The sequence below is a fragment of the Pipra filicauda genome, unplaced genomic scaffold (assembly GCF_003945595.2).
Source record: "Pipra filicauda isolate LSUMZ 115617 unplaced genomic scaffold, ASM394559v2 scaffold210_size2929891_pilon, whole genome shotgun sequence".
Classification (NCBI taxonomy): domain Eukaryota; kingdom Metazoa; phylum Chordata; class Aves; order Passeriformes; family Pipridae; genus Pipra; species Pipra filicauda.
Genome location: NW_024104322.1, coordinates 2626353 through 2647977, shown reverse-complemented (window position 1 = coordinate 2647977; position 21625 = coordinate 2626353). Strand labels below are relative to the sequence as shown.

Genomic DNA, 21625 nt, shown 5'->3' with positions numbered 1-21625 from the left:
AAAAAAAAAAAAAAGTCCCACGGAGGTTTATCTATTTCATTTGTTTATGTAATCAAAAATGGTGATAAGAGAAAGCATATCATTCTGTTACAGAAAGCAATCACGAGCTACAAGATCTCAAGAACAAATATTTGTCTGAACAGTTATTCTCCATAAAAGCAAGGAATGTAACTTCATATAATGTCAATCCAAGACATTAACTGTTTAAGTTTTCTGTCAAACAACAATGATAAATGCACTTGCTGCTGCACCTAGGGAGAGCAAGAAGCAAACTCTAAATCTGAGCTCTTTAAAACCCAGAGAAATCTATACTTCAGGCAGATTGATTAAAAAAGGCTTGCACTAAATTCCCAGCCAGGAATGCTCAAGGTTTGCAAAAGGTTTTGGAACCAAGTCCCACCGTTTGGGCTGTAAGTTACTTATAACTCATGACTATGTTAAAAATGAACCTTTAGCCATTGATAAAAACAGAAAATACCATTTCACTCTCATATGAGACAGAGAAAGGAGAAAAGGACATTTTTGTGCCCAACTGGTAGAGGTAGCTGGAAATCTTCTTGAGAGGAGTATTTAGCATCAAAAGTGATGATTCATGCAAACCACAAAAATTCATGTGCCTAAAGCCTGTCTAGCTTTTCTACTTTTACAGTTGCTCTAACAAAAAATATTAATTCTGCCCTCAAATTTACCTGACCTACATCCTTAAGCCAATACAGTGATACCATGATCACTGTATAGCAGGAAGCCCTGACTCTCCCAGAAACTTCCAGTGCCTGTGTTCACTGCTCAGCAGCACCATACTGCCACTCTTGCTGCCTGTGCACACCCTCCTGCTCCCAAGGCAGGGATACCCCACAGCCAAGGAAGCTGACCGAGGCATCCAATTACAGACAAAATCAGTTTCAGTGTTCTCATGCTTTACACATATTTCCTTTCAGTGCAGCTTCTGGGGGAAAAAGGTGGCATGCAATATCTCTCAGAAACTGAGCTTTTGAGAGCAAGCTTTAGGTAGTGCTCTGGAAGAGGTAGGCTGTTTTGGGGTCTCTTCTCCCAGGCAGCCAAAGGCATGCAGGAACTCAGTTGTCTGCAAGCACTCTGCATCACCCACAGAAATCCTACAGCTTCTGGGAAACAGTCTGGAAGACACATGAAGCACTTACAGGGCAATACAACCTGGGATTCTAAGTTGAGCTGCTCTCTACTAGTTCATATTTCATACAAAGTCAGATACAATCCAATTTTGATGACTCTTGCTATAATTTTGAGGGTTGATCACTCTCTGTTGGGCAGCCTTTTGGCATTCCAGACCTTTAGGGTTTTGCAAAATAAATTAAATAAATTAAATAAATAAATAAATAAATAAATAATCCTTCCAGAGAAATGTTTCCTTCTTCCTCCTCTGCAAATTGCCCTGACCTCAGGAACAGAGTGAACAATGCTGTTCAGCCCTGGAACAGTGACAGATGAAGGGTCCAGTCACTCAAGGGCTAGAAATTGACTGTCTGGTCTGTCAGGAAATGGGAGACTCTCCCAACTCTTTAATTTGATAATAGCATTTACTTCCTGACTTAGAGGATTCTGATCTTATAATCAAGATGCTCTTATGTATGGAAAATCTATTGCAGATGATTTTTAAATGATTCTCATATTAACTAGTTATTTCCCTCTTGTGAAAGGAGAGTGACACAAGCAAATCCCTGGTACTAACATAACAGCTCAGGTATTTGCAGAAAGAGGGGTATGAAAAACAGTGCCAGCAACAGTTTTAAAGGAAGATTTTCTGAATGTGACAAAATCACGTTCCTGTAAGTCGTGAAGTATTTAGAGAGAACATCTGAAACTCTGACATAAAATCTTTTCTGGCATTCATTTGAGACAACCTGGTCAGATCACTTGAGGTTTCATTACGTATGTTGGAGTCCAGTTATTCATCTGTGTCTGAACATAGGGATTTGCACGGTTAAGTATCTAGATCTCTAAGCTGACCTCAGCTATTTCCCAGTACTACCAGTACTGCTGCTTCCTGATCCTACTTCTTCCAAAAAAACCCAGGTGAAGAACTCGGCCCAGTGTGTCTTCTCCTGCAAACAGGGTAAAATCCTAGCCCTACTGAAATTCCAGGGTTCCCATTGTTTTAAATGGTAGTGGTATTTCATCAGATATATTTTTTTGCAGATGTGTCAACATGGAATTTTAATCAGACTTTTAATGAGTTCCCCTTCTGCTCTCCTCTACCCTTCACCTCAGGATAATATATGGCATGGAACAGACAAAGAACTTTTCAGGCTGTAATTACAATAATTAAAAAATATTTAGTAATTTCTTTCAAAGGCATAAACAGAGTAATGAAGTCCAATAGACACACAATGCTATTTGTTGGAACATGCATGACCTATTGTAAAAAAGTACATAGGGCTGGTCCAAATACATCCTTGCTGTCATTCTATGCAGGAAGTGAAATCAAGCCAGGGACAAACCTAATGTAATGATGCCGAATAGCACAAAGCCCAGCATATTAATGAAGTAGCCACTGGATTTTCTGTAACATATCTATTTCTAAGTGCTTAAATTGAGAAACCTGTTGGCAATTATTCAGAGATTAAAACCCCTACAGTTCCCAAGACATTAATTACTTTTGTGGATGCTTCGAATATCAGAAGTTAAAAAATCTCAAGTTACGCACTCCAGGAGAAGGCACCCTTTTTAATAGCTATTTACATTTTTAAGAGTGTAAATGCCATATTCATCTACCTCAGCAGCAAGGGATGAGCCTCATAATACCTTTGGGCTTGGTATGGAAGAATACAGCCAGCATAGCTTCAGGGTGAATAGGAAATACAGCCTCATTATTACAAAAGAAAACCTCAGCATGGACTTCACACTCCAAGTCTTTTCTGTAGAGATTAATCATTTGATAAATCATTAGCAACAATTAAGATAATAAAGCATGACAGAAAATAGTCTCTAAAAACCACACCTTTCAGCAAATAGTTGTTTGATACATCCAAACTCCAGCAGTTCTAATGATACAACATAAGTATTCTACTTATGGGGCCTCTCTTTCTTCCTTAAATTTGTCCTTAATTATGTGAGTTTTGATCATCTCTTTTCTGTCTTTCCTCATAAAACAGTCATGAAACTGGTGGAACACAGCAGTAGTACTGACTCTCTCCATTTCATCTTCACTCTTTCCCCTGTTTCACTTCTGCTTTTTCTACATTCACAGTTTCTTTGCCATCTTTATCCCCTTTCTTTTCTTCCTTGTCATTAACATTCCCTATCTTTAACAGCTTCTAGAAGCACCCCCCACTCTCATTCCTACCTCCTTCTCACCTACCAAAGTACTTCCTTTTTCATCATCTTCTTTTCTCTGTGTATTAGAGAAGCTGCCTCTGAGTACACTTTGCCATTTTTGTTATGTACCACGGACTGTTTGCACTAAATTTGAAGAAAAATACTGAAGCCCTTCTGTATAAAAAGCTGAACACAAGTTAAGCAGAAGCAGCACCAGGGATTTCAAACAGGAGTTGCAATACCATTCCACTCTATTTGATAATTTTGCTCTTTAGTTATATGAGAAAATTTAACTGTTACCTACTTTCTGTACTTCCAAGTAATCACATTCAGTTCTTATATACTAATGAGGTAGAAATGGAACTGAAACAGACTTCTAGATTTAGTGATTACTAAAAATCTTTAGCTAATGAATCTGAAATGTCATTTTGCAGAAACTATAACTTTCCTTTTGTCCCAATTTTCAGAAAATAAATTATCTTAGAAATAAGACAGACATGAACTAAACTGCAAAATCTGAATTTTTAAAGTTTTAAAATTAAGACTTGCATTTCAGACTACAGAAAATTTCTGTGAAATTTTAAAAGATGAGGAATTTCCAGTAATTTTTCATATCTTGGTTTTTAGGTAACCAGCTTGTACGTACTTGAATCCTCATTTTCCTGGAACAGAAGCCAGAAAAACAGATTTCTTTAAAAAGTATTTCAAATCAGATTCTTTAAATATTTTTTTAATTAGGGAACTCTCTTCTCTCTGCCCACGATTCTTGAAGCCAAGGCTTTTGTTAGTCTTTAGCTGAACCATTTATGAAGGATTCATGATCCAAAAGCGTAAGTTTTGTTTTCGCAAGAGTTTGTGACCTTGAACAGAGTGTCAGGCTCACCCAAAACTCACACAAATGCTGGAAAAACTTGCTTTCTCTATGGTGAAATATTCCCACGGAATAGATTTTTGAAATGAAGTAGTCAGTATGCTGTGTGTGGCTAGGTTAAACCCAGGGTAAGAGAATTAAATACAATTCCAGAAGTGACATGAAAGACAACGTTGAAGATCGGACAATATCCAAGGTAATCAGTCCAGAGCCCTGTGCCTAAGACAGCAAAAGGGGTGGGGAGAGTCGTCTTGGCTGAAACCAGTTTTAACTAAATGGTATCAACACAAACATTGCAGAGGGGCTCTGTTATACACATATACTTGATCACTCATAAACATCTTGAAGTCAGTGCATTTGGGAGTTTGAGGCTGGTTTGTTCCCTAATCAAGATGTTCTACTGCTAAAAAAGAAATGTGCTAGCCTGTTAATTTCCAGTTCACACAGAAAACTCACTGTGTCAGCAGCTTCACAGCTGACCTGCCCATGATTTTGGGCCACAGACAAGAATTTTATTTAGAGGAGTCTGCTTATACCAGGGGATCATACCAGTGTGAGGTGGAAAAAGTACAAAGGTAACCAGCTTTTGGGCCCACGTGTCTGAGATGCAATGGTTGTAGTGGGAGTTTTGACATATTATGTGGACTTTCTGCCTGAAAGAGGCATTTATGCTCTTTTAGCTGTTTACATTAGGATGTGATGAACTTCACCTTGACATGCCAGTTGCTCTCCCCAGCTGTGAAGACAGGCTAAGCAACTTACTCTCACATAATTCACACTACAGATAACCAAGCTACCATTTAATATCCTCTTGTAGAGAAGTACGTCCTACAAAGCACTTCAGGCAAGACTTGAACTCTTTATTGTTCCTCTCTTCCGCATACTTTGTAATCTGCCCATATCCCGAGTGAAAACGAGGCTCAAAATCAGGGCATGAAGTATTTCACTCACTGACATAATAACTCTCAATTCCTACTGATTTAGTTATCTGCCAAAAAAAAAAAAAAAAAACGAACCAACAAACCAATCAAAATGCAACCCCAAATCAGCACAAATAAAAGGGGCTGGAACAGTGGGATGCAAAGATATGTTTCTGTTTTAGGGCATCCTTGACATTGCAGTGAACTTGTCACCCAGGGATGGATGCCATACTTTGCAAGGAGACATTAAACACACAGGAATACAAATCTGGGCTTGGCATATTGACTATCTCTTTCTACAGTTAATCTCTCCATAACCTAAGTTCTTAGATAAAAATGAATCTCCTGCAATCCTCGTAAAACCAGGTCAAAACCCCACAGAATCTGGCCACAAATTTCATTATTACATGATTCGATTATTCGATTATACATTATTACATTACTATTACATGATTCGATTTCACGTGGAAACACTTCCTCTATTTGCCTGCCACGTTAAACATTACATTCATGAGCAGCTGGTGGCTCTCAAATCAGAATATGTGTTTACTTAAAGAGTGGTAATCTCTCAAAGGTGGTTTGCCCATTATGTGTTTACGGCCTCTTCCATAACTACTGAAGGGTCAAATGAACTAACTAGGTGGAAAAATATCTGTCTTACACAGCAAAAAGGTAAAACTGGGAGTCACGGAAGTATGGCTTCAAAACTTATGAATTACTGGACCCCCTCAAAAGTGATATGATGCTTGTTTGTTTTTAAACAAGAATAACTATAACGGGCCTGCTTCTGTAGTTTTGACTGGAAGAACGTCTTCTCTCAGGATGATTTTGTTCAGTGTTAACAGCATTTAAAAATGAAGATTCCTGTGTCAACTTTTTAACTTTTCAAGTGCTAAATAAAACAAAACAAAAATAACATACCCTGCATATAGTTGCCTATTAATACTGAGTTTTTCAACCTAAATATCACGTTATTCCTGCCATTACATTAACACAACCTCCAATTAATACAGCCTCTAGGGAAGTCACACTTGTAGAATTACATCAAATTTAGTGGCAAGTTTCCACAGACATATAAACTCAGGAAATTCCCATCTCTCAGTGGCTTTGGCTATATACTTGTGTCTTAAATTGAAGTGTTAGGCAAAAGTTCACACTTTCTTGCTACAATTTTTATCATGAATGTGATGAAAGGTACTTGATAAAAAGGGTAAACCTCTCTGTCAAAAGTGCTGCTGAGGAAGCACCAATTCATCTTATCTTACTTTTCAAGTACCTTTAACTTGCCTATGAGGACTGTCTTTAGAAAATGCGCTCAGAATCCACACCAATTACATCTTGTCTTCTCTCCATCATAGCACGTCAATGTAAGACTTAAAAGGTAATAATTTTAAGAATATACCTGCAAACTCAAACTCATGTAAATAATTTCAAAAAAGCCTCGAAAAAAAGGACAAATGGTAAGGACTATTGATCTGTGCTGGAATAGTTTGATCTAGGTAATAGCTAACACAACCAGATTTGCTATTCTTTAGGACTTCACAGAATAGAAATCTAACACAAAACACATTCTGACCTCTGAATAAAGATCTGATTTCCTATAGAGGAAATGTTCTATTTTTGGAACTTAAAAATATGGAAAGCTCTGGGGAATATTTACTTCCACTTTCCATCTTTCATAATTACTTTGAGATAAATTTACCTCGAGTACCTAGCAACTCTAAAGAGGCTGTAATTGATAAGTCCTTAGTAAATTAATTATGTACCAACCAAAAAAAGTCAGGCAGAAAAATGCAGCACTGAAAAATCTTATGCACCTCAAATTACTTAAGTTACACTTGCATAGTATCACTTGCATATCTCCATAGACCTAAAACAAAGTGCAGAGCACCTTGCATGACATCACCTTGCTTCAGCATCCTGCTCTGTAGCAGACAAGAACAGGCTACTCACTGTGCGTCTGCAAGCCTCAAACCTATGTAGAAGATACAATGTGACCCACATAGAGTAACCTGTAGTATTTCATTGGCACTAATGAAGACGTAGGGGAAAAGAATCAGATTTAGGAATTGGACTAGACCTTTAGTATGCTTCCTCCATAGGCTGATGGTGGAGATAACAAAGCAAAAGAGGCATTTTATAGGTATGTTACTTTTTGCACTAATAACACATCTATTTGCCCACTGGGTTAAAGAACGTAGCTTTGTATTCCAAAAATGTTTTGGTGAGAATGGAGCTTGGAAATAAATCTCACTTAGCCACTGTTAAGAGCTGTATGTTAATTGACTTTGAACATACATGCAATAAGGAAATAAACTCTCTTGTATCACCGATCCTTGGTTCCTTGAAGAGTCCACATAAGAACTAGACTCAGCAGCAGGCCTGCATTCAGGTGAACTATTATATAACTACCTACAAAAGTTGCAGAGAAGGGGGAAAAGTGAACTCAGGTAAAAACCCTCCTTTCTGAAGAACAAGAACACACACACACAACTCCAATGTAAAGCACTGATCACTGTTGTAAAAACTCCTAAAAGGTCACACTGGCGAATAAACAGGGAATTAATATTTGAAATCCATCTTTCAATCTGCCACACTGAGTCTTGTTTGGTAACTTATATATGAAAGTTAACGAGACTAGAAAGCATAATAACAGCATTTGGCTTCCTTCCAGACTATTCTGCCTTCACTTCAGGCCAGCCCAATTTATTCAGTCCAGAAGAAAATATCCTTATAAGTATCAAACTTGATCTCAAATAATGAGCCCTGCTAGGAGGTGAAGCATATCACTCTGCACAGAGTTGCACCAACATTGATCAAAGCTGGCTTGATTGAGCCTGTTTGGAGAACAAAGGAGCTGCAGTCTGCCGAGACACTGAGCCATCCCACCAATACTGAAACACCAAGCTGTCCCACCAGCACTGACACCGAGCCACCACTAACCACCTGCTGCTCTAGGAAGGGCCTGGGGTGGGAAGCCTTTTTGAGTAAGGGCAGTTTTGAACTGCTGAAGCCAGTTGTTTCTTGGAGCTTTAGCATTGACTACAACTTTTACAACCAGGGTTAAGAAGCACTCTGCAGAAAGCCTAACACAGAATTTGTTAATTCTCCTGTCTTCAGAAGCTTTCAAAGAAGATTTCCAGCAAACCAAATCAAAAATCTAAACACAAGCTGAAATGGCCAGAAACATAAAAGAAAATATTACTTTACAGCTTAACTATACCCTGGTCTGAGACAAAAAGGCAGTACCTCACCTTATTTTTAAACAGACTGGCTATTGTTTTCTTGCTTGACTGCTGCTAAGGGAAAACACGTTTCACTGTGAGGTCTAAAGAAGAATCCTATTCGGCACAGTTAAATATTTACTGGTTTTATTTGTATATTACAGGCAAAATACCTGATCTTAAGGCTCAGCAGTAAGCGTGCAAAGGTCTAAAATGCTAGTTCCTTTTGTATCTTGCTGTGTGAAAAGATATCTTTTCCTACACTACCCTCTGTCAAGATCAAACACACAGATAGACATTTTCATGTAATGAGTAATTGTACTCATTGTGGGCTACATGTCACATAAGGATCGATCCTGCAATAATTTCCGGTGTGAGAACTTTCAATGTGCACATAGGAAAAAAACCAGCTTTAGTCAAGATTTTCCTCTAAATAATTCAGGTTTGTAGCATAGAGTTCCAGTCATCCCTGGAACCATTTCTGAAGTGGCAAAAGAAAGGGGGAAAACAGATTCATTTCCAAGAGTGTAAGGAAAAGCTTCTTTATGGGGAAGAAACGTGACCAAAAAAAAGCATAGTAACAATATACTTTTTACATAATTTCTTTAACATCAGTATGTTTACTCAGGTTTTTTAACTAGCAAGGAAGGCTGAGAATGCAGACACCATATACTATCTAAGCAAGCTTACTTAGCTCCAGTTGTGTAAACTACCAGAACTGTCAACATCAGCATCTCTCCCAAGGAGCTGGCAACAGGCTGACTTGCAATTCCACAAAATTGGGATGCCAGGCTGAGTTCCTTAAATCTCAGAAATGTCTCACTTACTTAAAGCCCCATTCCCTGACTTTTTTTGGGGGGGGGGGAGGAATCCATTGGGTGTGGTCACAGGTCTTAAAAGGCCTAGGTGACTGACCTCTTCCAGTTGGCAGGCTTTGATGACACTCTTGTACCGGTATTCATCATAGGATACACCAAAAATTATGTTTTCTTTTATTGTTCCAGGCATGATCCAGGAGACTTGAGGTGAAAAAGATATCCTTCCACTGTGCTTAATTTTACCCTGTGAAGGCTCCAGTTCTCCCATTATCAACATCAGAAGAGAAGTCTGAAAAATTATTAACACTTGATTAATATATCAGAGATCTGTACAACAATAAGAAATTTTGAACAAAGTGAGAGCCACTCTGCTAAGTCATTTAAATGGCACAATCGTCTTATCAAGAGTGCCCCTATAATACTGATCTAGTGCAAACTGCAACTAGTGGAGATTTTCAGTGGTTCTGAAAGGCCTCTTAACATGAGAGAAACTTAAAGTGATTACCGATAAAAATTGTGTAAGATGCCTTGTAAAAAAGGCATATGTGTGTAGTTACATGCAATAGTATGTAATTTTAATGAAACTTCAGTAATTTTTTAAGGTAAAAATCTGTGAGACACATACAAACAACATACTAGCATTTATAAAGAATGTTATTTGATTTTTTAAAATTATCAGTGATTATTTTGTTTGTTCTTTGTACAACATAATTCATGTTTATAATTTTGCTAGTGTTCACAGGTATTTTATCTGTATGGTCTTGAAAAATGCAATTTCTTTGTGTAAGTGTATACAATTTCTCAGTGTGATCTGAATTTTCCTGTGTAACTTTTAACTCATCTACGTGAATGTATGACCTAAGTATATTTCCCTTCATAAAAGAATTGATTGCAATTTCAATACTGACATGTTATAATTTCAGAGTTAATCAGTAGCTTGTAGTAACCTTGCCACACATCACTGGCTACTAGATCAAAGAATGGAATTGAGAAATACACGGAAAAATTTGTTACAGAGCCACTGCAGTGGTGTTCTTATCATCAATAAACAGTCAACAAAGCTGGGACGTAACACCAAAGATGTAAAAAAACTACCTAAATAACAGTTTCATGCTGTGAAGCCAAGATTCTTTGACAAGTTAAACAATATACTGGGGGAATCTCATGAGATTCTTTCCATTATACCAGAATCTGAGTTTTCCAAAATGGTAAGTTTCCAATCTTGCAAAGGACAGCTGATTGGTATGTTTTGTACACTGGATGTTAAACAACTGTATCTCGTGCCATATAACACAAATTGAATAAAACCAAACCAAACCCTATCTAATATTGAAAGAGTATTTAAGAGCTGATGTCAGGCTTAATACATCTTACAGATAAAACAGTTTGTTTCACAGGCCTGACAACTCCTGGAATGTATAGTAACAGCCTCAACCAAAATGATGGAAGCCTTAAGAGGGTGTAAGGGAAGGGGAGTCTTTTTTTGTGTGAGGGTGGGAAGGGGGCACCGGTGAAACTTATTTTTTGTAAATTTTTTAGATATAACCCTTTTTTTTATTGCCTTGGAAAGTGCAAATTTGTTGTATGTACTCACATAAACTGCTCAGTGTAATCTGAATTTTCCTCAATTTCCTATACAGCTGAATAAAGGAGATATACATATGTCCTTCAGCACTTTCTAGTTGACATTTCTATATTAAAATCATCAGCTTTAGCAATAGCCATAGACAAACTTAATTCAGAAGTATCACAATTAAATGCACCTTAACATATCAGCTTGAGGACAATATCATGTTCCGAGTCCCTTGCTCTTTTCATATGGGGATCACTACTGAAAAATAATATAGAAGCCTTGAGCCTTGATCATATTGAAATTGATGGGTCCTTTGTCATTGACTCCAACAGACCAAAGACCTTATCACTTCAAGTAAAAGAAATCAGAATATTCCCACCTATAATTTGTTAAACAGGAGAAGCTGCCATAATGAATGTTTGACTTTCACATCTCCTCAAATAACCCAGTAAAGATGAAAGACTCATCTAATTACTTGCTGTTCAAAGTGAATAGGAGTATCACAGTTCAAGTCATTTTATATTAATGAGGTTAACTGGATGTGTTATCTGCAAACTAATTGCATTAATAACATTTTAGGGTAGTAAAATGATGATTAATCTAAATCACAACTTTTCTCACAAAACCAGCAGTTTCAGCAGCACCTTCCCAGGCTTTCGCATGGGTCTTGGCAAGCCTGAGTGAAGCACTGTAGGAACCGGAGCGTAAGTGATCAGCTATACCATGTGTCCAGGGCACATACCTAGCTAATTCATGTCAGGCTTGTCAAATTACTGACCATCATATGTTCAAATTTTTCCTTAAAATGTCAGCAAGGCAAAAAAAAAAAATTGCTTTCTAGCACACTGAGCCATCTGGATATCTATGCTATGGTCTCCACTTTTTCTAAAGGCTGGGAAATTCTCATCATAAGCCTTAACTTTGAGTTTCAGTCTACATTACTCCTGTAAATCTCATTTTACTTCCAAAGGGAAAACAGTCTGTATTGTTGTATTACAGAAAATATCCATCAAACTCTCTCTCATATTGGCCACAGAGTTAAAATTTCAAATTGGCCATTTGATTGAAACTTACAGTTTATCCATACTTTTTCCTGTAGCCATCATTTCTACAGCAAGCACAGGATAGCAAGAATACAGTAGCAATACAGGTAACAATACATATAACAACATAATATTATTCCTTATAATTATTACGACTTTTGTCAAAACAGCAAAAATAGAAATACCTTGCCTGCTCCAGTAGATCCAGAAACAGCTAATAACTGTCCCTTCTCAATCTTGAAATTTATATCCTGAAGAACAGGAGAAGCATGAAGTGGAAAATTACTGAAGAAGAGACTGCTGTCGGTGCTAGGAGCTTTGCTGTTGTTGTTTTCCTGGTTTGCTTTTACAAACAGCTCTCCAATTCCCTGCAACATACACAGATATGTATTTGATATACATAAAAAATAAATAAATCATGCATATGCAGACATGCATACCATACTATGGATTTATGAAAGCATATGAACTTACTTTTCTCATGTTACTTTGCTTGTCAATGAAATATTCATTATATTCTTAAATATACATTTTTTAATGTATGCGTTGGACTTGTGCCTGAATTTGTGGACACAAACAAAATTTGCTTATTATAGAGCTGCTTTCCAATGTTTATACATGCCACAGCCTGATTCTGCTTTCAGGATGGCATAAATCAGTAATAACTGCTTATTACAGACCTTAACACTTATTAAAAGGTCTCTTCCAAAGTTTCTCAACTGTGGATAATTTGATATCATGCAATAATTACTTGCTATGCATTCCTTGCCTGCTGAGGCAAGGCATTTTACACTAGTTAAAATGAATGACTGTAGGTTGCTCTTTTTAGAGAACACCATGGCAAATATTAACAAAAACAAGATACACTCCGTGTTTTAATATAGTTTGGGTAAAAGTACCAACCTCATCCCAAAAAGCTGTTACTTTGTCCAGCTCAACCCCAGTGGTTGTTAGATTATACTCCAGAGCTTTATATTCTTTTTTCAGCAAGAAATCCTAGAAACACCATGAAAGCAGATGAGAGGAAACTGTAAAGGACAAGGTTGTATCACAAAACGGTACATACTTGCTTACACTAACTAATATTTCTGATGGTGCTATTGCATTATAGTGTTTTTAGAGAGATGCCTAAATATAAATTATACATTTACTGAACGCAGAAGGGAATGTTTTTGAAACTACCAATTCTTTCATTGCTGCTGAAAACACAGCCATAAAGGTATTTGGTTCTGATTTATAAAGGGTATCAAAACTTGGAATTTGCTTTGCTTTCAAGACTTGTGTCAGGCAGGATCACCCCTCTGACCTTAATCCTTTTCAAATAAAGCTTTGGTTTTGGAGTAAGATGTGGAAGGTTGCACTTCAGTAAACAGTTAAACAAAGCAGCTACATGCCGCTATCTTCCTATTCCAGAACTGCAAGAGTTTAAAAGCATTGGAATGATCTCTCTACCAACAAAAATAAAAGGCAGATAATGATCCTGGTAAGTGCAGCACTGAAGCAGCGTAATTACAAATAACAGAAATGAGCAATCTGACACTCATGTTACCTTCTGGAATAGTATTAAGAAAAACGAGTAAGCCTATGCTAATGTAGGAAAGCCCACCTCTCTATTCCTTTATTTTATTAAGGTTATGTAGTCTATAGGTGCTACCTCCTTTAAATTGACTTTTCTAAATTATGTGGAAGCAAATAGGTCTACGTGGGCAATACAATGGACAAACTAAGCAGAATTGTGGGCAAATCAGTTCTCTAGAATAAACTTGCAAATTTTACAAGTAGAAAAAGAAGAAGGGAAAAAGATGATTGAAAGGGTAGGAACTGAAAAACTGGAAGGCAAAACACACACGGTCTATGAAAAAAAAAGGAAAGTATAGCTAGGCTTTGGGGTCATCCAGTGGAGTTCCTGAAGCAGTGATAGTCAGAGAAAGCACACTGATCCAGAAATACTTCACAGTCTAGAAAACATGGGTCTACCTACAGGGAAAATACAATAACCCAGGGGACATATCTGGTCTAAACTAATGAGGAAATTAAATCAGAGAAATGTATAAATGGTTTATTATTTTGTCTGTATGTTTCTTATGACTTGTAAAAGGCTTTAGTGTTCTGGAATTCTGTCCAGTCTGTCTATGGGAACTATACTGAACCTGCCACAAAGAGACTGTTATTTATGGAGCACCCATTTGCTACTAACCCCAAAGACAAGCATTCAGTGAAGTGAGGGCAATGGTATGACAACTGGGCTTGCCAGTTGTCTGACAGGGCATTGGATACACTCTTCCAGGAAACAGGAGAGACAGGATACCTCCACTTATGCCTAAGGAATATGAGAATACAAGGACTGCCTAAACTGGGACCCAACAAGGCAGCCTTCTGAATGTCAAATAGAAAAGTTTATGCCTAGATTTGTTGAATTTTCTGCCCAGTTGAAAAAGATAGAAATCCAATACCTGCTTCTTATTCTATGCTGAGGTTCAGATGTCTGATTAAGATCTTTAACTTCTGTATTAGGCATTTTTATCACACTAAAAATAAAAAAATCTATGTTCTACAAAAAAAAAGAAATCTATAAATATGTAATAAAAAAAGCCTAAAATTTCACACGAAAAAAGACTAAGAATTCTTTTTCTGAAGCGTGATTCAAAACCAGCACATAAAACAGAGCTAATGAGAATTCACCCTGATTTGACCCTGCAAATAAGCCTCTCATGCTGGTATATGAGCAATTGATCTCAGTAGGTAAGGTGGGTAATAATTATTTGACTTGTATCTTAATTATGTTTACTACTCATAATGAATGAGACATACATTTGCATAAGATGCATAATCTCCTGCTGTTCTTGCTACTGATATCTAGAAAAACAGAAGATCTCTGGAAGCCATGCTATAGAAAATGTACTAATTTTGAATTCCCTTTTCTGAAGGAAAAACATCTCTTAAGTACCATAAATCATTATATAATTTTATTAAGTTCCTTGTTCTGCAATGAGAATAACTAACTAAATGTCACTGCTTAAAAAAAAAAAAAAAGCAGCAGGTAGCATGAGACTCCTGTGGTTATGCTGCCTGGGGAACCACCTAACAATATCAAGATTTATAATGACATTTCATGGTGTTTAGTCAAAGCAACATATATTCAGAAAGTCTGCATAAATGCTGTGTGCTTTTGTTGATCAACTGAGAAGATAACATGATATGAAGAATTAGCTTACGTACTTGGGAAGATTTTAGTCTATGTACCCTACCTGTATTTTGTTTATTGCTCCAATAGAGTCATACCAGGTCTGTACAGAGCCTGGAAACTGCCTGGTCACTGTCATTCGAAGAACAATGCAGAAGGAAATGGTGGTAAATATTTTTCGGAGAATAATTCCTTTAATCACAGCATACGGAAGCACAGCTAAAAACACCACAAAAAAGCCTGAAAAGAAGAAGGCTGAGCTGTTGAAATATCTCATATAAGCAGCTTTTCGGGTAAGCTTCAGTTCAGTTCTGTTAAAAAAGCAAATACAAGTAATTAGCATAGGATTTCACAGTTTACTTCTTAGAAATATTTTGGATGGAACTGTTGGTATAACAATTAACTCAGAGGCTCACTCATCCTTCTTATTTTCTAGCACTGCAGTTAGAAAATAAGACTCCAAACTATTTTGGGGCCTAAAAAATCATCAGAGCCAAACTCTGGCATTAATGTTCAGAGATGTCAGATGAAATAACTATAATCTATGTCATGATTTAGATACTGCATAAGCCACAAGCCTCTACAATTCCTGACACAACCAACCTTAAGCATCTAATGCTGTGGTATGAGATACACTCCCAGAAGCATCATGCCATACTTATCTGGTCATTTAGATTTAGAATTACAGTATCACTTAACCTCAGTTTGAAGAGGTGGAAGGCAAGGAGTCTGCTTTCCACTCTCCTTTCTCCACAGAAGCTCAGTCCATGGAGTAGCTTACTGACTCCTGTGCAGGAATGCAACTGGTGATTCCAGCTGCATTCTAGCTGCTTCCACAATGTCTATGAATCTTACAGCAAGCTATTAAATAAAAAGAGCGATAATCCAGAGAATGTAATTAATTTTCCGAGTTGATAGCCCTAATTGACAGTGTTGAATCTTTCTGTTGAATGCTTTCATTTTGACGCTGTTCACTTCACATCCCCCAGGTACCCTGCAGCTCAGCTTTGCACGGACAGAGGCACCTCTGCTGCAGTGAAAGAGCAATTGCTCTCCTGTAAGAGCAATTATCTGGGACTAGAGATGGACCTAAACCCCAAGGTGTCCATTCACTGGGTGAGTGCTATAACCACTGGGATACAGTGCAGAAGTTTGCAGCTCCCCACCACACATGCATGATACTTCCATATGCATCCAGCATCTTACCAAATTTTGTGAGCCAATCAGTTCTTAAACAAAATCTGAGCTACCCTTCTTCAGTTTAAAGCCATTCCCCCTTGTACTAGCACTACGTACCCTTGTAAAACATCCCTCTCCTGATTTCTTGTAGGCCCCCTTCAGGTACTGAAAGGCCACAATAAGGTCTCTCCAGAACCTTCTCCTCTCCAGGCTGAATAATCCCAATTCTCTCAGCCTTTCTTCATAGGAGAGGTACTCTGATCTTGTAATATTGCTATCATTCTTGTCTTTTAAAAATCCATGCATAATACAATAAAAATGAATTCCAGTATTACAAAATCCACTATAAATTATTACAGAAAATATAAATCATAAAATAACAGTCCTTTTTCTCAGTTTCTGTGACCATTTTGCGGACTACAATTTATTTAATTAATTTCTACTGGATTTGTTCACATGATGTGGTCTCAAATTTCCTAAGAACAATGCATGTGACTAGTGACACCAGGGGAATCCTAAACTAGTTCCATCCTCAAGCTAGCACTCATAGCCTGGATTCAGACTGAGTTTTCTCTGATTGTTTATAGTAAATCATTACAAATTCTGATGGCAAAGAACGCTTCACTTTCCCTGGATTGTCTTTCAGAAAGCAGCTGAACAAGAAGGCGTTTGTGTAACAATATCATTTTATGTCTTTTATTTACATGATAATATGACACTTATATTTCTTTTATTTTCCCAATCACACACCTGGCACAGAATTTTAGTTCTCTGTAAAGGATTAAACAAACACACAGGACACACGGGACAGCCTTAATTCAGCGTCACCCATCAATAAATACGTCACTCCTCCTCCCTTCCCCCCAGGACACCCTGTTGGTAACAAAGACTTCCTTCTCACAGGTCTTAGATAACTAGGCTGGTACCTTACCTCTTTTCTGCTGCAGGTCTGGTAGTTTCAGTTCAATCTTTACATTAATTGAGGAGATAAGCATTATACAAGGCCATTTACAATAAATGTTTATGCAAATGTGCGGGATGAATACGTGAAGCTACTCTAATCCTTTCAAAGATTGCATGCAAATTTTATAACCAGCTTTATTGCATTTCTCAGAAAATGGCTATATAGGATTCATATTGTTTCCTTCACCACAAAATAGGAATGTCTGTAAAGCCTTAAGTAACCATCACAAAAGGGCTTTTTATTGTAAGATGACGATAGCGTTGGCCAGAAACAAACACAGATCCCACAATTGTTTTACCTGCACAAACTAACCACTGAAATATCACTATAACAAATGAGGAAGTAAATTAAAAAAAGAAAAATCTCACCTTCATAGTAAGCATGACAAATTGGGAAAAAAACCCAAACTGCAGTGTGGGAACGCATGGTTAGTTTATGGAGAATTAATAGTTGTTGCTTTACTTCTTCACTAACAAGACCACAGATGATGTTCATAGCCACCTAAGTTTTTTTCTGAGCACAAAAAAAAATTTGACTAACAAATGAGAACACTTACTCACGAATGCTTTCAATCATTTTTTCCATTGCATCTTCCCAACAATAGGCTTTAACTGACTGTATATTTTCAATTATTTCTGAGGTGATGACAAGTCTCTCATTGATCTTTCCTGCTCTCTTATTCCTAGAAAGTAAAAGGGCAGAAGGTCAGTCTTCCTCTTTTTCATACTGTATAGTTAGCTTGTATCTCATTATATCTTATGAAAACACCTTCCATATATGCCTCTGCTTAAAATGTTTACTTTAACAGAATTACTAAGAATAACGTAAAAAGAACTATTAGAAATCCAGAAATTGCTTTACAAAGGCAAAAATACATACTCTAAAAAGAATAAATCAAGTCACTAACAAGGAGTTTTAATTGTAAAAATTCTAAATTTAATTCCAACACTATTTACTGCTTTTCATTTTGTTAAGTCTAGACACCTGCTGCTAAATAGGTGAAGGTTTGTCTGTAACTTTCCCAACACAGAAAACACTCTCTTACTTAAGGTCATAACCAGAGACCTTTAATCAAGTGGTATAACTTCTTAAAACCAATTTATTCCAGGAAAATATATTGAAATACTTTAAAACAGTCTTGTCACCTGTATTTTATCATCATTTGTCCCAGCCAGGCTTGGAATAAGGCCAGGACAACTAGAAAAGCCAGTCCAGAAAATGCAGAAGCTTTTAACATATCCCAAAGCAGTCCCATCAGCAGTGCCACTTGTAATGGTGCAATCCATACAAAATGAGCCAGAGCAAGACCCTATGGAAGGCCACAGCAGAAAATAATAATAATATGAGTTACAGATGTGTTCTGAAAACCATATGAAAAAGAAGAAGCTATTAAAGTGACACTTTGAAAAATGTAGTGAAGAATGGTACAAATATTTCCAGTAGTAAAACAAGTTTATAAAGGAGGATTTGTGATCCTGAGCACATAGCATTCTGGGTGTTAATTATTATGACAATGCAGCAATAAATATACATTCCGCACCTAAACTTTGATTTTTCTAAGGCAAAGTTCAGTGTGCAATTGTCTCTTTGTTACATATATGCACAAGGAAAAAATCAGAGTTTTGTAAAAGTAAACAGAATTTGGTATCAATGCTGGCTTTTTTAACCACTGTAAGTTGAGAAAAACACACATAAGAATCTTCTGAGAGTGCATTAATCTGATATAGAAGGCAAATATTACTTTGGTGAAGAGATGACTGTTGCGTGAACACAACTAATTCAATACAGTTTGCTGCCTACTTCAGTCACATTCCGGTACATTCAGATTTTGGACTGAGTCCTGTGGTTAGACTGCACAGGGGTCTGTGTTAGTGCAGCTACACTGCTGCAATGATAGACCATTTGTCTCAACTTATTCAGTGCTAGCTGACATTGCTCTACATAGGAATACATTGCTTGAAGTAAATACACCCTGCAGTCCCAGCCTCGACTCTACAGTCTGTCTGACCTTGCGTCTTTAATGGGAAGCAAACTTTATAGTTCCAATGGGCCAATTAAACACACATTATGAATAGAATTTCATAGAGCTTCCAGTCCTGAAAGGCATTAGCAGGAATTTATCTCTATGTCTTTAACAAAAGAGAAGTTTTACAGGAGACTCTGTAAGTATTGCCTAAGACAGATATGTTGGGAATGACTCCTAACTCCTAACACAGTCTTACATCAACAAGCACTTTTAGGACAGTGAGTAACAGTAGCATCATGAAGTTGAACCTCATCGCTTGTTCAATGGCAGGAACAGACTGAATCACTTTAGTAAAAACATACAGGAAATAGGATGGAAGGGTTGAACCAGCAAGTTCTGACTTCCATGAAACCAATGTAAACATGGAGGTTTCCTGGCAGGTTCTCACCCGACTGCAAAACAACTATGTTTTTATGATATAAGTGGGTTTTAGATTTCCTCTACTAATCAGCATAGGAGATAAAGGATGTCATAAGTATCAGAATGAGCATTTCCATGACCACGTGCCAATGCATTTCCTTAAGACAGGGAGCACTCTGTTGCAGTTCATCATTTATGCTCCTTCTTTCCTTAATATTTGTCATGAATAGCTTGAAGTATTGCATTTGTATTTGATGGTTCACCAGGTGAATTAACTAATGACGCACCTCATCAAATTTGTTCAGATTGTTGGAAAGAAGACTGACCAATTGTCCAGTACTTATTTTATCTAGAACTCTGCTTGACAGTTTTAAGATCTGTAAAAGAAAACAAAACAATAGAAAAGTGGTCATCTAACTCATCCCCATAAAACAGAATAAATACAGATAAAAATGGTAAACAACGGCACAGTAGTATAAATAATAACCCACTTATCTGTTTATGCTATGAAGAAAGTCTCATTAAACTTGTTATTTATGTCACTTGAATTCAATATAGCCATTAAATTGCTTTACAAATATTGATTTATTGACTTAGTCCTTGCTTTCTGTTGAATATTTTATATATATAGATATATATGCAAATACAAGTTTTAATTAAGCATGCATGCTGTGTGCTGTTGTGCATCCTCAAAAATCTCCTGCTGTGCCCCTCCTGACAAATATTTTGGAAGATGCTTTCACAGTGAGCTTTATACTAGAACAACTAACATGTTTGTTTAAATTAGCTGCTTTTGGCATTGGTAAAACCAAATACCTTTTTAAATCTTTTTATGTGTGACTGTGTAATGCATCAGTATCTCTTGATTCTTCATGCTATAGAGATCTCACACAGTATCATTCAAACTCAATCCCTTCAATGTTATATTTATTGCTGAAAATATTCACCTCTAATTCTCTTTTGAAGATATTCTTTGGCCACCAGCTTGTTACTCTTCCTTTGCAATATACATGTATAACAGGAGCACAGTGGTAGAACAATTAAGGCATCTCACCACATATCCAGCAAGTCTGAACTCACATAGAGGCTGAGTTCAGCCAAACCAGCTGTAGACGAGTATTTAGTTCTTTGGATTGGGAAATGAAGAGCTGTCAGAAACTGATGTTAGCCACATTATTCTTCTGTGTGCTTTGTTTACCTTAACAAAGCTATCAATCTTTCAACAAACTAGTCTAAAAGTTACGCAGGCTATAAACAGAGGTTTGGCTTAGAGTGTAAATGAAACAATTACCTTTTTATAAATCAAGCTAAACATAGCTATCCTCATTTGCATTCCAATATGATGAAGACCAAATATAGCAGGGTGTATAAGTAGTGTTCTCACAAGGAAGAGAAGGCACAAGCCAATACCCAGGTAGTAGGCTATGGATCTTTCATCAGAATTATCTGGATCATAGGAAGCTATTATTCTTCCCAGCAGAAGGGGTTGCACAGATTTGGTGACTTCCTGCAGATAGAAAGGAGAAGAATAATTTTGGTCAACAGTTTGTTCATTTTTTCAAAATGGCTAACATTTTAATTTCAAGTCCTACCAAATGAGATTTACAGCTTAATATCTTAAATAAAGAAGTCAGGCCTGTTTGCTGTTCAAAACAAAGAAAATTGCAGTAATTACACATGAGAACACACAACTCACTGCTGTCTAAATCCATGATGCTCCTGCAACTCCACCAAAACAAATCTAGATTGTAAATTTTATTTGATCATTTCTACAAAAGCGACAACTGAGATTAGCTTCCACATTTACTTTACAGAGTTATAGTGGATTAGCCATATCATATGACTGAATCCAGTTTATCAGGCTGGACCTCTGTTTTGGCCCCTAGGGAATGGTTTACACTGCATTTTACTGGACTTAGAGGACACAGGAAGACTCAGAACTCCTGAAATGAACACCACCAGAACAACACAATGAGGATACAGCTAAAACCAAAAGCAAATGGAAATAGCTACAGAATAAAAATATAAATAATTGGATTATCCTCCTCAACAGCTCTAGACACTGCATGCAGGTTTGTAACCAAAGCAGGATGAGAGGGAGTAAAAAGTAGTGGAGGCAAGTTTAACAAAAATCACACAAAGAAACCCATCCCTCCTGCACTGGAAGCC

At 37.1% G+C, this 21625-nt stretch overlaps 1 protein-coding gene across 1 annotated transcript in view; it reads right to left on the bottom strand.

The window, feature by feature from the left end:
• The window catches only part of CFTR (CF transmembrane conductance regulator), an 84349-nt gene that overhangs the window by 44284 nt on the left and 18440 nt on the right, over positions 1-21625 (bottom strand). Inside the window, exons 4-11 of the mRNA XM_039381002.1 lie at positions 20748-20963; positions 19744-19833; positions 18216-18379; positions 17627-17752; positions 14992-15238; positions 12647-12739; positions 11929-12111; positions 9225-9416 (exon numbers count right to left, since the gene is read on the bottom strand). Coding sequence (XP_039236936.1) covers positions 9225-9416; positions 11929-12111; positions 12647-12739; positions 14992-15238; positions 17627-17752; positions 18216-18379; positions 19744-19833; positions 20748-20963 — 1311 coding nt within the window. The remainder of the gene's footprint in view (positions 1-9224; positions 9417-11928; positions 12112-12646; positions 12740-14991; positions 15239-17626; positions 17753-18215; positions 18380-19743; positions 19834-20747; positions 20964-21625) is intronic.